This window comes from Sus scrofa, chromosome 6, assembly GCF_000003025.6.
Source record: "Sus scrofa isolate TJ Tabasco breed Duroc chromosome 6, Sscrofa11.1, whole genome shotgun sequence".
Lineage (NCBI taxonomy): Eukaryota > Metazoa > Chordata > Mammalia > Artiodactyla > Suidae > Sus > Sus scrofa.
In genome coordinates, this window is record NC_010448.4 from 170,682,278 (window position 1) to 170,702,236 (window position 19,959).

General features: G+C 44.1%; 1 protein-coding gene across 3 annotated transcripts in view; it reads right to left on the reverse strand.

Annotated features, from left to right (window-relative positions):
* The window catches only part of ZNF643 (zinc finger protein 643), a 41,449-nt gene extending 21,971 nt beyond the window's left edge, over positions 1-19,478 (reverse strand). The window contains exons 1-7 of one of the 3 annotated variants that reach the window (XM_005665522.3): positions 19,360-19,478; positions 18,394-18,978; positions 15,142-15,227; positions 12,096-12,222; positions 11,736-11,831; positions 5,448-6,608; positions 1,905-3,499 (exon numbers count right to left, since the gene is read on the reverse strand). In XM_005665522.3, the coding sequence (XP_005665579.1) occupies positions 3,411-3,499; positions 5,448-6,608; positions 11,736-11,831; positions 12,096-12,222; positions 15,142-15,227; positions 18,394-18,520 (1,686 nt within the window). In that variant the 5' untranslated portion in view covers positions 18,521-18,978; positions 19,360-19,478 and the 3' untranslated portion in view covers positions 1,905-3,410. Of the gene's footprint in view, positions 3,500-5,447; positions 6,609-11,162; positions 11,393-11,735; positions 11,832-12,095; positions 12,223-15,141; positions 15,228-18,393 lie in introns of those variants that run through there. The other 2 variants (XM_013977383.2, XM_021096996.1) reach the window with 2 other exon arrangements.

Genomic DNA, 19,959 nt, shown 5'->3' on the forward strand with positions numbered 1-19,959 from the left:
CCTGGCCTGGGAACTTCTGAAGAAGGAACAGAGGGCTCCCTAGGTCCTTGCACTGTGTGAAGACACAAGGAGAAGTCAGCAGTCTGCAACCCAGAAGAGGTCTTTCACCAGAAGTGACCATGCTGGTCTCCTGATCTTGGACTTTCAGCCTCCAAAACAACTGTGAGCAATGAATTTCTGTTGTTTATAAGCCACCCATTCTATGATGGTTTTATTATAGCAAACAGAACAGACTAAGACAGGGTGTTAGCAAGAGAGGGAGAGGGAGAGAGTTTCTTTCCTGGTGTCTCTCTCTTTTCTTTTTTTTTTTTTTTCTTTTAAGGACCAAACATATGACACATGGAAGTTTCCAGGCTAGGGGCTGAATCAGAGCTGCAGCTGCAGCTACAGCCACAGCCAACACCAGATCCAGGCCATGTCTGTGACCCACACTGCAGCTCGTGGCGATGCCAGATCCTTAACCCACTGAACAAGGCCAGGGATCAAACCCACATCCTCACGGATACTAGACGGATTTGTTTCCACTTCACGACAATGGGAATGCCCTCTGGTGTCTCTTCTGAGAAGGGCACCAGTTCCTTCATTAAGGTCCCACTCTGGTGACTTCATCTAACCCAACCATCTCCCCAAAGCCCCTTCTCCAAATACCATCACATACATATGCCTCAACATACATATTTTTAAGAGAAACTTTTAGAAAAATGAAGATAAGGCTTACCTGTGTTTTGAAATCAATTACATATATTTTCATAAACATATGTCTCATTGGAGAAATTAAAGACACATGAATGTCACAGCCCAGTTCCCATCCCAGTTTAATCCATCCAGCATTTCAACTGCTTAACCAGGCCACCTTGGACTTATCATTTATCCCCTCAGATCTTCAAAGTCTTTATTTATAAAATGTGGGGGAAATAATAGTACCCATTTCATAGAGATGATGTAGTTTAAATAAGGTCATCTAGGCAGATGTACAGAGCATATCTGGCACCATCAGTTGAAAGAGGATGATAAACGATGAGGGGTATTCAGATAATTGACTAGAAATTTGGAAAGTAGGAGTTCCTTTTGTGGCTCAGCAGGTTAAGAACCCACGTAGTATCCATGAGCATGCAGGTTCCATCCCTGTCCTTGCTCAGTGGGTTAAAGACCTGGCATTACTGTGAGCTGCAGGGCAGGTGGCTTGGATCCCGTGTTGCTGTGGCTGTGGTGTACACCAGCAGCTGTCGCTCCAATTCAACTCCAATCTGGGAACTTCCATATACCACACGTGCAACCCTAAAAAAGACAAAAACAAAGAAAGAAAGAAATTTGGAATGTAGAAAATTTTGGATCCTCAATTGCATAAGTTGTAAAAACACAAACTCAAAATATAGAAAATAATTTTTTCAGTGACAACATGAACAAAAGCCATAAAAATAAATTCTCTGTGGAGGGATGAGGTAAACGGGATTGGAGGACGGTTGAAGGGGTAGAGCCTGGCTTTCCTTGTGAGAGGGACTGCTGGTGCCACCGCTCAGTCCCCGTTTTGCCCCTGTTTCTACTGCCTCTGGTATCCCTGATACCAGGGCAACTTGTCCTTCTCCAGAAAATAAACTCTATAGTCTCCTTCGGGATGAAGGAAAGTGATAATGTAAAGTCATGTTTACAAAATAAACTCATGTAGATGACCAGCCCTACTTAACTGCATTTTAAACAAATTAACTTCAAAATACCCTTTTTTTTTTCCTTAAAAGTGTGTCAGTTATGATTCACAGTTCTTACAGGCTTATAAATTCTGACCCATTTGCAAAGAAAAAAGGAAAACAAAAAAGACTTCCTCACTTATAAAATCTAAGTGAGATAGTAGAATTGCTCTTCTCTATTGTCATCATAGATACATCATTCAATTCAGTTCAAATCAAAACAATTCCACAAACATTTATTGAGTCCCTGCTGTGTGCCAGGCACTATTCCAGGCACTTGTGATACACCAGGGAACAAGAGGCCCCTGCTCTCATGGAGCTCACACACTAATAAGGGGAAACAACAGCAAATAATAAGCATAATAAATATGCAAAGTATCTAGGATGTTAGGTGATATGTCATGTGGACAAAGAAAGAATAGAATGACTTAGGGAGGTTGGGAATATTGAAGATAGCGAGTAAGGGACAGGTTGCAACATTGAGTAGTGTGGTCAGAATAGGCTTCGTGTGAAAAGACAACATTCAAGGAAAGATGAGACGGGAAGGGTAGGATGTCTGATGGAACAGCTAGTGTAAAGGGCTGATGGCAGAACAGGCTGGAATTCAGAAGGGAGATCTGGGCTGGAGACATGAATTTGATGGCATCCTAAGCCAAAAGATTCTGAGATCACTGAGTCACAGATGGTCAGCAGAGAAAGGTGGTGGTCATGCCTTTCACTAAAAGAAGCGACCAGAGAAACCCATATTCTTGGGAAATCTAAGACCACAGAAACGTCTAAGACTATAGATAAGGAATAGTGCGTATCCCCACTCTTTCTGCCCATCCAAGTCACACAGGACTTAAGAATTAGAAGCCAGTTTTTTTTTTTAAGTCAATATACTAACAGAAAATATCTAGAGATAATGGGATATATTCTGGCTTAATAGCTTTAACTTTTTTTTTTTTTTTCCTCTCTCTGTGGTATGTGGAAATTCCCAGGCCAGGGATGGAACCTGTGCCACAGTAGCGACCTGAGCCGCTGCAGTGACAAGACTGGATCCTTAACCCACCACACCACTCCAACAGCTTTCCTTTTTTTTTTTCTTTTTTTAGGGCTGAACATTCTGCAGGTGGAAGTTCCCAGCCTAGGGGTTGGGTCAGAGCTGCAGCTGCCAGCCACAGCAATACCACAGCCACAGCAATACCAGATCCAAGCTTTGTCTGCAACCTACACCACAGCTTATGGCCATGCCAGATCCTTAACCCACTGATTGAGGCCAGGGATCAAACCTGCGTCCTCATGGATACTAGTTGGGTTTGTTACTGCTGAGCTGTGACGGGAACTCCCCAACAGCTTGCCTTTTGACAGTTCGCAGAATGCTCAGGCAGTTGAATTGTTTGTTCTGCCATTTAACAGTAAGAAGTTGAACCTGATCAATTTCCAGTTATGTTTGGAAGGATGTAGTATTTATAAACAAGAAACACTGTGAGTCAATTCCTCTACTTCCTCTCTCATAGTTCCTTGCCTAAATTTGGCCTCTGTTGTCACCTTCTCCCTGGCCCTCTTTGATAGGCCTCTAAATGAGTTTCTCTGGGGGCTCTCACAAAGACCCTCTCACTCAATAGAAAGCACGTTTTAAAATCTAATATTGTATACTTGGCAATGGAAAGTGAAAAACAATTAAAATGGCGGCTGTAAATGTTAATATACCTATGTTTAAAAAAATCAATATACCCTAAGGAATTATGGCCTCATTTTCTTTGGTATAACAATGGCACTGCAGTTAAATCTTAAAAGACTGGTGGTTCTTTTAGAGATACATCCCAAAGCACCTGTGGATGAACAAAAAAAGGATCATTATGAACTGAACCTTACATAAATATCTCCATAAATAATTCCTAGTCTTTGATAACAGCATTACAATTTTTATTTTAAAAAACTTTTTGCGGAGTTCCCGTCGTGGCGCAGTGGTTAACGAATCTGACTAGGAACTATGAGGTTGCGGGTTCGATCCCTGGCCTTGCTCAGTGGGTTAACGATCCGGCGTTGCTGTGAGTTGTGGTGTAGGTCGCAGACGCAGCTTGGATCCCGCGTTGCTGTGGCTCTGGCGTAGGCTGAGCTACAGCTTGGATTAGACCCCTAGCCTCAGAACCTCCATACACCGTGGGAACCGCCCAAGAAATGGCAAAGAGACCAAAAAAAAAACAAAACAAAAAACAAAAAAAAAACAAAGAACTTTTTGCAACAAAATACCACAGGGAAGAAAAAGAAAATAAGACTTTGGGCACAGATATAAACAAACACACAAATTTGACATTAAAGAACAGTCTATTGCCAGTATTAATCATTTTATATACTCTCTAGCAGGAGTGGCAAACTATAGCCCTTGAGCTAAATGCAACCCAACACTCGTCTTTTAATTCTTACTTTATTTTTGGCCACACTTGCAGCATGAGGAACTTCCTGGGCCAGGGATCAAACCTGAGCCTCAGCAGGGACCTGAGCCATTGCAGTGACAACACTGAATCCTTAACCTGCTGTGCCATAAGGGAACTCCCAACATTTTTACACTTGATCTTAGCCAAAAGGCTGAGAAGCAATTCCCAACACTTTTAAAATAAAGTTTATTGCAACACAGATAAGCCCATTCATGTTGGCGGTTCTCACCTAGAAATTATCTTGCCCCCCAGGGAACACTGAACAATGTCTGGGGAAATTTTTGGTTGTCAAAATGGGTGGTGGGGGGGACTACTGGTATCTAGTGGCCATGCTGCTCAACACCCTACAATACACAGACAGCTCCCCACATCTGGCCTCCAATATCAGCAGTGCCAAGTTTGAGATACCCTGGTTTATATATTGTCTCTGGATGCTTTTGCACTAAAATGGTACTGACAGAGGTCATACGACCTACAATGCCTAACATGTTTACTATCTGGTCCTTCACAGAAAAAAGTCTTCCAATTCCTCTCCATAGAAAATCATAAAATACAAATAAGTATCTCAAATATAGCAGGTTATCCACCAAGTCTAGAAAACTCCCTTTAACATTATTTCTTCTAGAAATGAGACAACTGACATTTTTATTTATACCTCTTCTAGCACACAAAGGGCTACAGTAAGAGGTATATTTTATTCCAATTCATTAAAAAGTCACTTAAAACACTGAGTCTTGGAGTTCATGCTGTGATGCAATGGGTTAAAAATCCATCTGCAGTGGCTCAGTTGGATGTGGAGGTGAGTGTTCAATCCCCAGCCTGGTACAATGGGTTGAAGGATCTAACCCACTGCCACAGCTGAGTCATGGGTTGCAGCTGTGGCTTGGGTTCAATCCCTGGCCTGGGAACTTCCACATGCCATGGGTGCAGCCATTCAAAAAAAAAAAAAAAAAAAAAAAAAAGAGAGAGAGAGAGCAGTGACTCTCAAAGCCAGTAATAGATCACTGAGCTGCCATAATGATTTCCCTGGCCCACAGCAAAATGAGAAAAATAAAGACAAAATTGGGAGATCTTCATAAAGCTAATTTAATTCATTGCAAAGGGCTGTTCTCTATGATTATAACCTTCCTATATTTTTAAATATTAAAATGCCCTTTATTTTCTGAAGCAATGCTGATTGAGAGGTAGTTTTTTTTTAATATGGTAAAATTAATAGTTGTAACATTGGATCAAACCATTAAAAAAATGATTGGTTCTTGGCATCCAAAAGTCAGAAAACCATGGATTTAGAGGCTTTTTCTCTGATTGGGGAACTCTCTGATACTGAACATATTTCACATACCATTGCTGAAGGTAGTTCTTAAATGTGTTTTGCAATGTCGAATAAGTGATGAACTACAACTGAAGGCTTTTCCACATTCATTACAATCATATGGTTTTTCTCCAGTATGAATTCTCTGATGTTTAGCAAAGGATGAATCATGCCTGAAAGCTTTCCCACAATGACTGCATTCATAAGGTTTCACTCCGGTATGGACTCTCTGATGGATAGAAAGATGTATTCTCTGGCTAAAGGCTTTCCCACATTCCTTACACTTATATGGTCTTTCCCCAGTATGAGTTCTCTGATGTTGAGTTAGGTATGTGCTGTGGCTGAAGGTTTTACTGCATACATTACAAACATAGGGTTTCACACCCGTGTGAATAATCTCATGTTGCCTAAGGTGTCTAATTTGGAAAAATGCTTTTCCACAGCCTTTGCATGTAAAAGGTTTCTCTCTGACATGAGTTCTCAAATGCTGAATCAGCCCAATGCTCTGGCTGAATGCCTTCTCACATATACCACACTCATAGGGCTTCTCCCCAGTATGAATTCGAACATGTTGAGTAAGAGATGATGGGTGTCTGAAGGTTTTCCCACATTCCTTACATTCATAGGGTTTCTCGCCAGTATGGATTCTCTGATGTGGAATAAGGGATGAACTTTGGCTAAAGGCTTTTCCACATTCTTTACATCTGAAAGGTTTCTCTCCAGTATGAATTCGCATGTGTTCTGTAAGATGAATGAACTGTTTGAAGATTTTTTCACAAATATTACATTCAAAGGTCTTCATTCTTGTACAACCTCTTGAATGATTAATCAAATCTAAATTGTATCTACTTTTCTTTCCAGATACATCATATTTATGGTGTCTTTTTCTTGGAGGACCTACTGGTCCTGGAATAACTTTTGAGTTCATATTGCCACTTTTCTCAAATCTATTAGATTCTTGGCCTCTTTCCTGAGTGGGTGTTTTCTTGTGGATCAAGAGCATTTGCCCCTCACTCATTCCTTGTTTCTCCTGGTGGTTTTCTAACTTGTGACACTGGGAGACTCTTCCCAAAGTGGACGTCAAGGTGCTTCCTCTAGTGGACTTTTCCATCATCAGGCAATGGTGTAATTCTTTCCATGAAAGTTCATTTTTTAAGGCTGACTCTTTGGTTTCTGTTTCACCCTTCAAGTCTGAAAGAAATTAAAAGATATAAATGACCCATATTCAACGCAATTTTTTTTCTTTTGATGTGTCTTTTGTCTTTTTAGGGCCACACCCATGGCATATGGAGGTTCCCAGGCTAGAGGTCGAATCAGAGCTGTCGCTGCCAGCCACAGCAACACCAGATCAAAGCTACATCTGTGACTTAGACCACAGCTCACGGCAACGCCAGATCCTTAACCCACTGAGCGAGGCCAGGGATGGATTCATTTCCTCTGCACCACGAAGGGAACTCCTCAACACACTATAAGAAATAAATGGCCACAGTGAGAACAGGAGGGGAAAAAATAACATACTAAGTACAGGAGGGTTGGACTGTCTTTAAGTAGGATCCTGCTGCCTAGAGAGCTGGTAAGAAGGTAATGAAGTGGTCTAAGCAAAGATGCGGTTAACAGTGTATGTGATAACTTTAAAAGTTGGGAGTTCATCCACATGAACTCTAAGAGGAAATGGGCTAAGAAAAGAGTGTCATTGTAAGGGCAAATATCAAGAGATAAGATAGGAAGATAAAGAGTCTAACACCATATCATCTCAAGCCCATTTTTCCATGAGAAAATTTTATTTACCTAAAAAAATTAAGTGTCTTAACTTTGTCCATGTTAAAAGAAAACATTAAATATAGACATGCGTTCACTAAAAAAGGATGGCCTTTCTCAATCTCATCCCCCTTTCCTTTAGTCTCTTAGGATTCTGGAATGTATCTTCCAGCTATTTCTCAATAACATATACATGAGAATTGTGCATTTGTGTATACATGGTCATGAATATATATTTGTAGCAAAAAAAGGGATCATGGAACACATACAGTTCTGAATGTTTTTTGTTTTTTTTTAAACTCAACTATATCTTATGGACCCCCTTCCATGTCTGTAAATTTAGATTTATCTCATTCTTTTTTTTTTTCTTCTTTTGTCTTTTAAGGGCTGCACCCTTGGCATATGGAGGTTCCCAGGCTAGGAGTCAAATTGGAGCTGTAGCCGCCAGCCTAAGACAGAGCCACAGGAACACAGGATCCGAGCAGAGTCTGTGACCTACACCACAGCTTATGGCAACGCCGGATCCTTAACCCACTGAGGGAGGCCAGGGATTGAACCCGTATCCCCATGGATGCTAGTCAGGTTCGTTAACTGCTGAGCCACGATGGGAACTCCTTATCTCAATCTTTTTAACAATTGTACTGCATTCCACTTACAGAAATATTCACTTGACTTTTCTCTATGAAAAATATTTAGTTTGGTTGCCAATTTTCCACTTTATCATTGTATATAAAATTGTATGCATTCCAGTCAATGTTTCATAGAAACCCTGGGTTGTGGGTATGTGTGCTATCAGTGAAAATGGGTACCTTTCCCTGCAATCTCATTGGATTTTTAACAATCTTTATAATTTTTGCCTATGTAAGAGATGAAAATGGTTTCTCAACTGGTGACAAAATATTAACTATAGTGTAAAATTTGAAAAGACAGAAATATATATTCTATCCATAGTATACATGACACAGCATTTTTCGGTGAGGGAGTGTTCTAGATTTTTACTGTCTATTCCTATCCAACCATTCTGGACCCTGTCATCCTAAGGCCCCAGCATTTCCTGTTCACAGCAAAATCTTACTCCCCAGGATGGCTAACTTCATTTCAGTAATAGCACATATTAAGTACTTAGTAATAGCTGGATAAATTTTGGCGTGGATGCCAAATCAGCAGAGGGAGTTCCCGTCATGACTCAGTGGTTAATGAATCCGACTAGGAACCATGAGGTTGCAGGTTCGATCCCTGGCCTCACTCAGTGGGTTAAGGATCCGGTGTTGCTGTGAGCTGTGGTGTAGGTCACAGATGCAGCTTGGATTCCGAGTTGCCGTGGCTGTGGTGTAGGCTGGCGGCTACAGCTCCAATCAGACCCCTAGCCCGGGAACCTCCATATGCCGAGCATGCAGCCCTAGAAAAGATAAAAAGCCAAAAACAAAAACAAAACAAAAAAAAAACAACCCCAAAAAACAAATTAAGCAGAGATGTTTGTATTACTATTATTATTATTATATCTTTGGTCCTTTTAGGACTGCACCTGCTGCATATGGTGGTTCCCAGGCTAGGGGGTGAATCAGAGCCATAGCTGCTGGCCTATACCACAGCCACAGCAACACCAGATCCTTAACCCATGGAGCAAGGCCAGGGATCGAATCCGCAACCTCATGGTTCCTAGTCAGATTCGTTTCCCCTGCACCACAACGGTAACTCCTGGATTATTTACTACAGGAAATAAAGTCATTCAACTTTTCTTTTTAGGATTAAAAACAAGATAAATGTGATATTCCAAGTGGTCAAATCTGGGAATAACATTCAAAATGTGTCAGAAAAAGAAAATAAGACATCAAAAAAATCCAACTAGAAATTATAGCAATTGCCACGAGATGACAGGAACCTGGCTTAGCAATGCCCCAACAGAGATGAAGAGAAGAAGTGGACCTAGCAGGTAATATCAAAGAGGAAATTATAGGGAATGAAGCAAAAACAGAGCAGAAAGCACAATGCAGTCGTACTGGTACCCGGATTTCTAGTCTTAAAGTCTGATAGAACAGGGGGAGTCAGGATGAGAACTTTTTTGGGAGAGAGACAGAGATGTGCTGGGCTTGAAGTCACAACGGTGTGTCGATGTAGAGACGTCCCAAACACCGGGGATATGTGGGAATAGAGTTCATACGAACTACAAGACAAAACTGAAAATATGCAGAATACAAGGGTCGAAGGGGTCATGTAAACCATCACAGTTCACTTGTGAGAGTTTGTGCAGAGATACAACAGGAGTGGAAACGACTGAGGTTTCTCAGGGATCGTGGCGGGGAAGGCTGGCTGTTCACTGAAATCTCTTCTCCCTACTTTCGGACACACAGCTGTACTCTAGTTCCCCCATCCTCCTTGAATTTAATTGGGTGAAGTAATGAGGGTCTCCCCCATGAAGCGAATGAGGGAGACTCCAAAATGAACTCCTCTGTGCTCTCCTGTCGCTGGCCAAACGCAGATGATGAGGCCGCCTTTGAGAATGACGGAATGCCATGTGAAAGAATCTCCGTCCCTGAATTGCCAGTGGAAGAGAAGTGTCCACCAAACTAAACGATTCCCCCAAATCAATATATGAGCAAGAAGAGTTCCTGCTGCTGTGTGGGGATTAAGAATCTGACCAGAGGAGTTCCCGTTGTGGCTCAGCAGGTTAAGAACCTGACATAGTTTCCATGAGGATGTGGGTTTGATTCCTGGACTCACTCAGTGGGTTAAGAATCTGACTGCAGTGGCTCAGTTGCTGTAGAGATGCAGGTTCGATCCCTGGCCCGGTGCAGTGGGTTAAAGGACCTGGCATTGCCACTCGAATTCAGTCCCTGGCCTGGGAACTTCCACATATGCTTCAGATGCAGCAATTAAAAAAAAAAAAAAAAAAAAAAAAAAAAAAAAAGAGCAAGGGAGTTCTGCTGTGGTGCAATGGGAGGAGCAGTGTCTTGGGAGTGCTGGGACACAGGTTTGATCCCCGGCCTGGCACAGTGGGTTAAGGATCCATTGTTGCCCCAGCTGCAGATTAGGTCGAGAATGCAGCTCAGGTCTGATCCCTGGCCAGGGAACTCCATATGCCTCAGGGGCGGCCAAAAAAAAAAGAAAAAAAGTGAGCAAGAAAGTCTTATTCTGTTTAAGCCAAACTTTAGAGTCTATTTGCTACAGTAGCTTAAAAGTCATAAATGATATATCTGCATTAAAAAGGAGACTGATGAGAAAGACTGAAAAGCAATGAGAGACAGTGGAGACAAAAATTACTGAACTAGCTGGTAGAGGAAACGATACCAAGAAGGAAATGACGTCCCCAGAACCTAATGCTGCCCTGTGATACAGCACCGTAAGAACACAAACTGTGGGAGTTCCCATCATGGCTCAGGGGAAATAAATCTGACTATATCCATGAGCACGCAGGTTCAATCCCTGGCCTTGTTCAGTGGATTAAGGATCTGGCATTGCTGTGAACTGTGGTGTAGGTCGCAGATATGGTTCAGATCTGGCATTGCTATGGCGTAGGAAACCTCCATATGCCGCAAGTGTGGCCACAAAAAGACCATTAAAAAAAAAACAAAAACCCACAAATTGTATACTCAGAATGACTAGAATTCAAATACTGGTTCCACCAAGTAGCAGCTGATGTACACATTTCTTAACCTAAGAGTCTTCTTTTCCTCATTTGTAAGATGGTATTAAAGTAAGCACAGGACTCACAGAAGCCAGCTTGGAATACAGCTGTCATTATACTGTTCTTCTTACCACTGGATTTGGTAAGAAGGAATTCTGTGGTGATTTCTCAAAGAGTTATAAATTATCTGAAATAAAAAGTTAAATTAGACAACTTAAAAAAAGAATCAGAATTGAAACTATGATTATAAGAAAAAGGAAAAAAAATTTAATGGAGTCATCAGAGAGAGGGAACGCCATGATAAAATGACACGAGAACCCAGTGAAGGGGGTCATTTTTGATGAGGAGCGATCCGTGAATACCTGAATGTCCAGGAGAAGAAACTATCATCAGGGCAAGGTCTCGAGTGCTGGAGAAAGCAAGGAAACCGTGGAAGTCAGGGCAGGAGAAATGGTGAAGCCAGCTAACCCTGATGAGAAAGGTATCTCTGTCTGTCTCTCTTTTTTTTCCCATCTTTTTAGGGCCACACCCGAGGCATATGCAAGTTCCCAGCATAGGGGCGGAATCGGAGCTACAGCTGCCAGCCTATGTCACAGCCACAGCAACGTGGGATCCAAGCCACGTCTGCGACTTACACCACAGCCCACGGCAATGCCAGATTCTCGACCCACTGAGTGAAGCCAGGGATCAAATCCGCATCTCCATGGATACTCGTCAGATTTGTTCCCGCTGCACCACAACGGGAACTCCCAAGAAAGGTGTCCCCTCCTCCGACTCCAGAGAAACTGAGAAGAGGCAGCTGCAGGAATGGGAGACAGAGTGGTAATCAGGTTTCCCGTGGGTCTCACCATGTGGCTGCAGCCTTCCCCACGGTGGAGAAGCCTTTAAGCAGACCTCTCGGGACATGACAAAGGCCCCATCTGCCTTGCTCTTACCTGGACTTGGACCTCCCGAAACCTCTCTCTCCATCAGCCACGGTTCTTCTCCTTTCTCCAACTGTGAAATCACACCAGGCTTGGAAAGCTGGTATCCTGCTCACGAGGAAGAAAAAACCGCATGTGCTGAGCTCAAAGGGCATCACAAGAACGTAAAGAAAGGTCTTTGTTATTCAGGCCTTCTGAAGGGTGGAGTAGAAAGACCAGGGCAGAAAAGAAGACACCAATCTTAACTTGCTGTTCAGAATGAACTAGAGATCTCTAACACAGAACCACAAGCCCAAGCACAGCACTTTACTTAGAAATACAGATTTTTATTCCAATAGGCAGATGCTAGTTACAAGGGGAGCCCATCCTTACCCACGGAGACCAGGTTCCCGTAGTTCTCCAGCATCACCTCCCGGTACAGGTGCCGGTGAGCAGGGGCCAGCTGCCCCCACTCCTCCTGGGTGAAGTCCACGGATACGTCCCTGAAGGTCAACTGCTCCTAGAACACCACACACATTCCTTTTAGTCAGAGTTAGGAAGCTTCTGGAACCTTGTCCAGATGCTAAGAGAGACTCTAGCCAAGTTTTCCTGGACACCCTCTTGAAAACTGTGGCTGATTCTCTGCTGGAAGTTACAAAGCAATGCAGGGAGTGTGTGAGCTGTCTGTTAAAACTCATGATTTGGGAGTTCCAGTCGTGGCGCTGTGGAAACAAATCCAACTAGGAACCATGAGGTTACAGGTTCGACTCCTGGTCCAGCTCAGTGGGTTAAGGAGCCGGCTTTGCCATGAGCTGTGGTGTAGGTCACAGAGGCGGCTTGGATCTGGTGTTGCTGTGATGTAGGCCAGCAATTGTAGCTCCAATTGGACTCCTATCCTGGGAACCTCCATATGCCACAGGTGCAGCCCTAAAAAGAGAAAAAGCCAAAAAAAAAAAAAAAAAAAAAAGCCAAATAAATAAATAAATAAAATAAAACTCATGATTTGGCTAAAGGCAAAACACTCAAGAAATATGTTAAAGAAGGACTGAGAACAGTATACAGTAGTTTAGATCAAGGACAACAGTAATCAGGAATAGTTGAGAAAAAGGAGCTAAGGTCCTAAGATTTTTATTCTTATTTTATTAAGACAGGGACCCTGGTTGGGCTGAAAGAACTGCTTAAAATGAGATCATTTCAGCATAGAAAAGCCTCTTGGCTGGGTATTTCTGTTAGTAAGCAAAGTATGCAAGAATGGCACATTTTTAGAGGCATGAATTCCACGTAGCAAGGAAGAGCCCTTGACCAAAGATATATTGTATTGTGAGGTATGAGAGCCTCTTAAGAAGGGTCTGATATGACTCTACACAAATTAAATAACCATTTGATAGCTATTTTAAAAAAAAATTACCAAATGCAAAGAGAACCCAGAAACCAGAAGGCTGAGATACTAACAAATTCCTTAAGTATGGAGACTATTTTAATGGTTTTTATATACTGTAAATAATTGTGGGAGTTCCTGTGGTGGCTCAGCAGAAACAAACCTGTACCCATGAAGATGCAGGTTCGATTCCTGGCCCTGGTCAGTTGGTTAAGGATCCAGCATTGCCTCAAGCTGAGGTGTAGGTTATAGACTCAGCTCGGATCTGTTGTTGCTTGGCTGTGGTGTAGGCTGACAGCTGCAGCTCCAATTTGACCCCTAGCCTGGGAACTTCCATATGCCACAACTACGGCCCTAAAAAAACCCAAAAGCAATTCTGAATGCATTTCAGACCTATTAGGCTGACACCAGCACCCACATTTAACCAATGAGAAAACTGAATTTGAGGAGCCTTGTACTGTGATTTTGGCAGTTAAGATCACGGTACTCTAAAACTCTTCTAAGGATCCATTCTTGTCACTGCTGTGGCTTGGGTTGCTGCTGGGGCACGGGTTTGATCCCTGGCCTGGGAACTTCTGCATGCCATGGGTAAGGGCAAAAAAGAAAAAAACCAAAACACCACCACCCACAAAAACCTCTCTGTTCTCAGAGTTCCCTTGTGGTGCAGCAGGTTAGGGATCTGGCATTGTCACTGCAGCAGCTTGGTCACTGCTGTCTGTGCCTTGGGTTCAATCCCTGGCCCAAGGAATTCCGTATGTCATGGGTGTGGCAAAACAACAACAACAACAAAAAAACAAACAAACACAAAACCAACCATACAAAAAACAAAACCAACCAAACAAACAAACAAACCCGTTTCCATTCTCTAATACCTCTCCTATATCTCCGTCTATATAGGTTTTCTCTGGTTATTCTATAAAATTTCTTGAGTCTTCCTCTGCTTCTGGGGTTTGGTTGTGCAGAGCTTTGCCTGCTGCCAGTGCCACTGGTTTTCCGAGGAGCTCATCTATGATACACAGACTCCTAAAGTACTCTTGGAAGTTCTTCCTCTTCTCCTCAGCCTACATAGCTTGCACTCTTTGTGACTCGTCATAGCTTCTCTACTCATTTCTCTTTTCATCTACAATTCTGCTCCAGGATGTGACCAAAAATCCTCTCTTAAAGGTGACTAATGAAGTGTGTACATCTCCAAGAATATCAGAACCCTACTCAGTTCATTTTAAAATGTTGCTTAGGAGTTCCCGCTGTGGTGCAGGGGGTTAGCGATCCAGCTTGTCTCTGTGGAGGGGCTGGTTCAAATCCCAGCCTGGCATTTGGGTTAAGGATTTGGCATTGCTGCAGCTGTGGCATAGGTTGCAGCTGCAGCTCAGCTTTAATCCCTGGCCTGGGAACTTCCATATGCCACAGATGTAGCTGAAAAAGAAAAAAAAAAAATAATAAAATAAAATAAAATATTGCTTAAAATGTTTTACAATGTCTGTCTTTCCCTTGGATGATACTTTGTGAGGTTTAAGGGCAAGAATTACATTATATACTTTTCACCCCTACACACACACACACACACACACACACACACACACACACACACACACACATGCAACATGACTTTTAAATTTGTTGTATAAATGGCTAGAGGTTTGCTAGAAATAAGAAGCTTCCTGAGGACGGATACTACTGGTGGGGCAATTACCTGTGAAATCAATCCATGCAGCCTAGTTTCCAACTGGCTGAGAAAATTCAATCTCAGAAAATCAAAGTTTAGGGCTCTTAAAATCTGAGAAACAGGGAGTTCCTGTTGTGGCTCAGCAGGTTACAAACCCAACTAGTATCCATGAAGACGCGGCTTTGATCCCTGGCCTTACTCAATAGGTGAAGAACCCAGCATTGTCATGAGCTGCAGCATAGGTCGCAGGGCTCGGACCCTGCGTTGCTGTGGCTGTGGTGTACCTACAGCTCCCATTCAACCCCTAGTTTGGGAACTTCCATATGCCGCAGGTGTGGACCTGAAAGCAAAAAATCTGAGAAACAAGTTCAAGAAAGTGACAGGAAACTCCAACTCACCTGGGATTCTTCTGCCAGGGACCCAGATGTTGCTTCTTCCTCAAAGCTTTCTCCCTGGGTCTCATCAGCACCCCGAGATAGCAGAGCTGGGAAAGGAAAAGAGTGACGTGGTTTGCACCTCCCCAAATCCCCCAAATAGAACACCTGCCCGCAGACTTGCTGCATGTGGCCCCCCTCTCAGCACATGCAAAGAGGGACACTTAGAGCAACTCAAGAGCAGACTACAGCCTCCTAGTGCAGAGGATCTGCAGTGCGTTGCCTGCGGGGTTAATGCATTCCCAATGGCTAATGCTGGTCCAAAAATACAGACCTACAGGCTTTTCCTTTGTTCAAAAACCCTCAAAGGTTTCCCACTTCCAAGAAAGAAAAATCCAAATAAATAAATTTAAAAAAAGAAAAGAAAAACCAAGCACTTTATCGCAGATTTCAAGATTCCCCACAACCAGACCAAAGCTGCTGCTCCAAGTATCAGCTGCCTCTGAACACCAGCCTTCATTCACTGGACACACTGCCCACATAATCCTCTTCACTCTCTGAACCCGGACAGCACCCACCTCAATACCGTCCCCCCAAGTCCTACTCCATGAAAAACTGAGGTATCCTTCTAGAGCAGTTCAAGCGAAGTGGTTTCGGATCCCTTAATGAGAAGAAAGCTTCCTCTCCCCTGGTCCCTCTACTGTGATATCTCAGGCTGCTCCTATTACACTTGTTTTTATAATTATCTCCTGCAATTGAGTATAGATAAGTATCTGCAGAGAAACTGGATCTGGTTCATTTTTTCCTATCTGCTACTTAAGCATAAGACTCTGTCAGGCTGTGAGAATTCAAGAAATACTGGAAGAACCTAATGTATGAAAAACATGAAATAGCGACTAAGGCACATGAATCATTGTCCTTGTATTTTCCCCCCTAACTTTTTTTTGTTTTTTTCCTTTTCTTTTTGCCGTTTCTTGGGCCGCTCCCACGGCATATGGAGATTCCCAGGCTAGGGGTCCAATCGGAGCTGTAGCCGCCGGCCTACACCAGAGACACAGCAATGCGGGATCTGAGCCGCGTCTTTGACCTACACCACAGCTCACAGCAACACCGGATCCTTAACCCACTGAGCAAGGTCAGAGATCGAACCCGAAACCTCATGGTTCCTAGTCGGATTTGTTAACCACTGCGCCACGACGGGAACTCCAACCCCCTAACTTTTTACCATGAATACTGAACACCCATATATCTACCACGTACATTCAATGATCCCTAACATTTTCCATATTTCCTTCATCTATATTTTTTTCTGAATCATTTCAAAAGTTGCAGGTATCATGACACATCCTCCCTAAATACTTCGAAGAATCTTCTCCTGCATAACCACAATACCAGTGATCACACTTCAGAGAGTTAACAATAATTCTATAGGCTCATCTAAATACTCAGTTCATACTCAGATTTCAACTGTTCCCAAACTGTCCTTCATTCTGGATTTTCTCCAAACCAGGAGCCAATCCAGGCTCAAACATTTAAAGTCTGAAAGTCTCTCTAGCTACTACTTCCCTTTTTTTGGCTGAGCCTGAGGCATGTGGAAGTTCCCAGGCCAGGGACTGAACCCACGTCACAGCAGCAACCCAAGCTGCTGCAGTGACCACACTGGATCCTGAACAGCTGAACCACACCCAAACTGCAGTACCTCCCTCCTTTCACGACACTGGCTTTAAGAGGCAAGCACCCCCTCACCATATCCTCAAGGGGGGGGTTTCTCTTACTTCTCCATCCCCTATCTTTTCCTCAAGCCAGAAGTTCAGCCTTTAAGCTTAATTTGAATCAGGTCAAACATTTTAGGCAGGGATACTTCATGGGTGATACCATGTATATTACATGGCCCAGAATACACACAACGTCAGGTTATCCCATCACTGGGACCCTTTGTTAAGACAGTGACCACCAGATCTTGCCGTTGAAAAAGTATGTCCTTTCCCTGGCCTTTAGCACGTGATCTGTGGGGTGACACTTTGACACCGTGTGGATATCCTACTCACGATCACCTTTCCAATTCTTCCATTTATAGTAGAATATTCCATTAGCCCTTCTACATTTATTATTGCAGGTATTTTCTGAAAAGGATCTAAAAAGTAAGGTAAGGGAGTTCCTGCCGTGGCGCAGTGGAAACGAATCTGAGTAGGAACCATGAGGTTTCGGGTTCGATCCCTGGCCTCGGTCAGTGGGTTAAGGATCTGGCGTTGCCGTGAGCTGTGGTGTAGGTTGCAGGCACGGCTTGTATCTGGTGTTGCTGTGGCTGTGGTGTAGGCCAGCGGCAACAGCTCTGATTAGATCCCTCGCCTGGGAAGCTCCACATGCTGCAGGTGTGGCCCTCAAAAAGACAAAAATAAAAAAAAATAAAAAAAATAAAAAATAAGCAACGTGAATACATCCTCTGTTCCCATAATAATCATTTTCAGAGTAATAAATCAGTGTTATTTGTCACTTCCAATGTTAGGAGATGAGTTTTCTCCCCCTTCTTTCTCTATTTTATTTTACTTATTTATTTTTGTCTTTTTAGGGCTGCACCCGTTGCATATGGAAGCTCCCAGGCTAGGGGTCAAATCAGAGCTGTAGCTGCCAGCCTACACCACAGCCACAGCAACGCCGGATCCTTAACCCACCAAGCGAGGCCAGGGATTAAACCTGCATCCTCATGAATGCCAGTCAGATTCCTTTCCACTGAGCCACGATGGGAACTCCCCTTATTTCTTTAAGTGTCATCACAAACTTGTGGCATTTTATTTATTCAAGGTTTTACAATCAACCTGGACATTTAAATTGTCCCCAGTTTGACCCGGGCTGTTGCATCCTTCTGGTACACTGTCTATTAGCCTTTGAGCTCTTCCTTGCTATTTTAGCACAAGACACTCTAGTCTCACCTGGTACTTTCCCTGCTGCTTCCGACTTTTGACCTACCCACCAAGTACTTAGGTCATTCATTTGACACATTTCCTCACTGCAAAGGCCAGTCCTCCCAGGCTCACGCACACTCATGGGGAAGATGAAAAGAAATAACATAAACAGTCACGACTCTGAAATATTGGTTTCAGGATGAACTAACCCCTACCACTATGGAAAAGCCCACACTAGGAGCAATAATCAAAGAACTACAGAGACCCTTGACCCAACTGTCTCCCCAAGAAATGCTTCTGCTCAGGTGTCCACTTTCCTTCCCAACCTCGAGGATGTTCCTTTTTCTCCCTCCCACCCACCGTCTATTCTCACCTTCTCCTTCCGACATCTCAGGCACGTCCTCCCACAGGGGCGCGCCCTCCGGGGCCTTCTCTGGATGGTGCAACTTCACCCAGGAGCTGGTCTCGGCGGGCAAGGAAATCAGGAGCCGCTGGAGCATGACGATTTCGGGGCTCCTTTCCGGGGATCTCTGGCTCAACCCACAAGGCAGAGAGTCCTGACTGGGCTTGTCCACTTTTGATGAGGAAACTGACAGAAATTCCGAAGGGAGGCTTCCCAGTTGCACGGTTCCACTCCCGGGAACCCGGCAGATACACGCGCCCAAATCCAGAGTCTGCACCTTTCACTCTCTAGGCTCTCAAGGCACACCTGCCATCCTTGCGCTCCAACTGTCTCCTCAGCAAGCAGCTAGAGGCTCCAGGTGCTTGTTCTAAATCGCCACCTCTACAGTCCCCTGGCCATACTGGGCAGAAAACATCAGAGTCAGCAAAAGGATCCAGAAGGTTCTATCGCATGGTCAGAAATCTAGAACTTGCACCACTGAAATTTTTTTACAAAAGATAATATGGAGACCGTGGATACAGAGAGCCCACATGGTCCGGAACACTGCGCTGTGTCCTAAGGTATAAAGAGAGAAATAAAAGTGGTTCTTTGTTTTAGTAAAAGACTAGGTTATTTTAAACCTCAGACTGAGATTGTTAAGTCTGAGATTGGGAATCAAAGATTGGGAATCAAAAAGAATCTGGATTTGAATCCCAGCTCCTTCACTTGTTGGCTGTGCCAAATCACCTAACCTCTCGAATCCGTTTCCTCCTCCCTAAACGCAAAGGAGAAGCCTTTCTCCAGGGCTGGCCCGGCCCTGCCCAGCCTTCGCAGCCTTTGTTTGAGCCCAACTCGGGGACGCGGGCCACACCGCGCGCCACGGGTGACAGCGTGCGGGATGGAAGTGGTCGCTTCCCGGCTTGTCCCCGCTCCAGACCCCGGGCAGCCCCTGCTCACCCCTCGCGCCAGCTCGGACAGCAAGGGCGACCCCTCCCGCTGCTGCGAGCCGGGCTCCGCGGAGCCCGGAGACGCCCCTTGTCACGCAGTCTGGGCCCGTGCGCAGGCGCGGAAGCACCCTCCGCGCGCCGTTCCCGGCATCCTCCGGGGCACCCCGCCCACTCGCCAGCACCTGCCGGGGTACCCGCCGGGCCGGTGCGTCCCTCTCGGCTTGCCTGCCGCCTGGGACCCGGACGCAGGGTGAGGCTCCTGCGGAAGGAGACGGAGCCTGTGTTCTCGTCCTGGTGGGGCTGCTCGGTAGAACCAGCTCTCTTCTTCCAGGAACGGAGGTGTGGCTGCGTCCTTGGAGAGACTTAACTCTTTGTATCTCTTTTTTTGTCGAAACAACCTTGGTGTAAAAGACTCCATATCACTTTGACTTAATATGCATGTGGAAAAGTGGAATGGAACCCAGAGTTTCATTGAAAGACTGCCACAGTCAGTTCGTTTTTCTAGTATTCTACAAGTTCTTATGTTAATTGGTTTTCTTAGATTTCTGAAATACCGCAAAATAGTTATTACTTGTAATCTCACCAGAGTAACCATCGCTAACATCTGGTA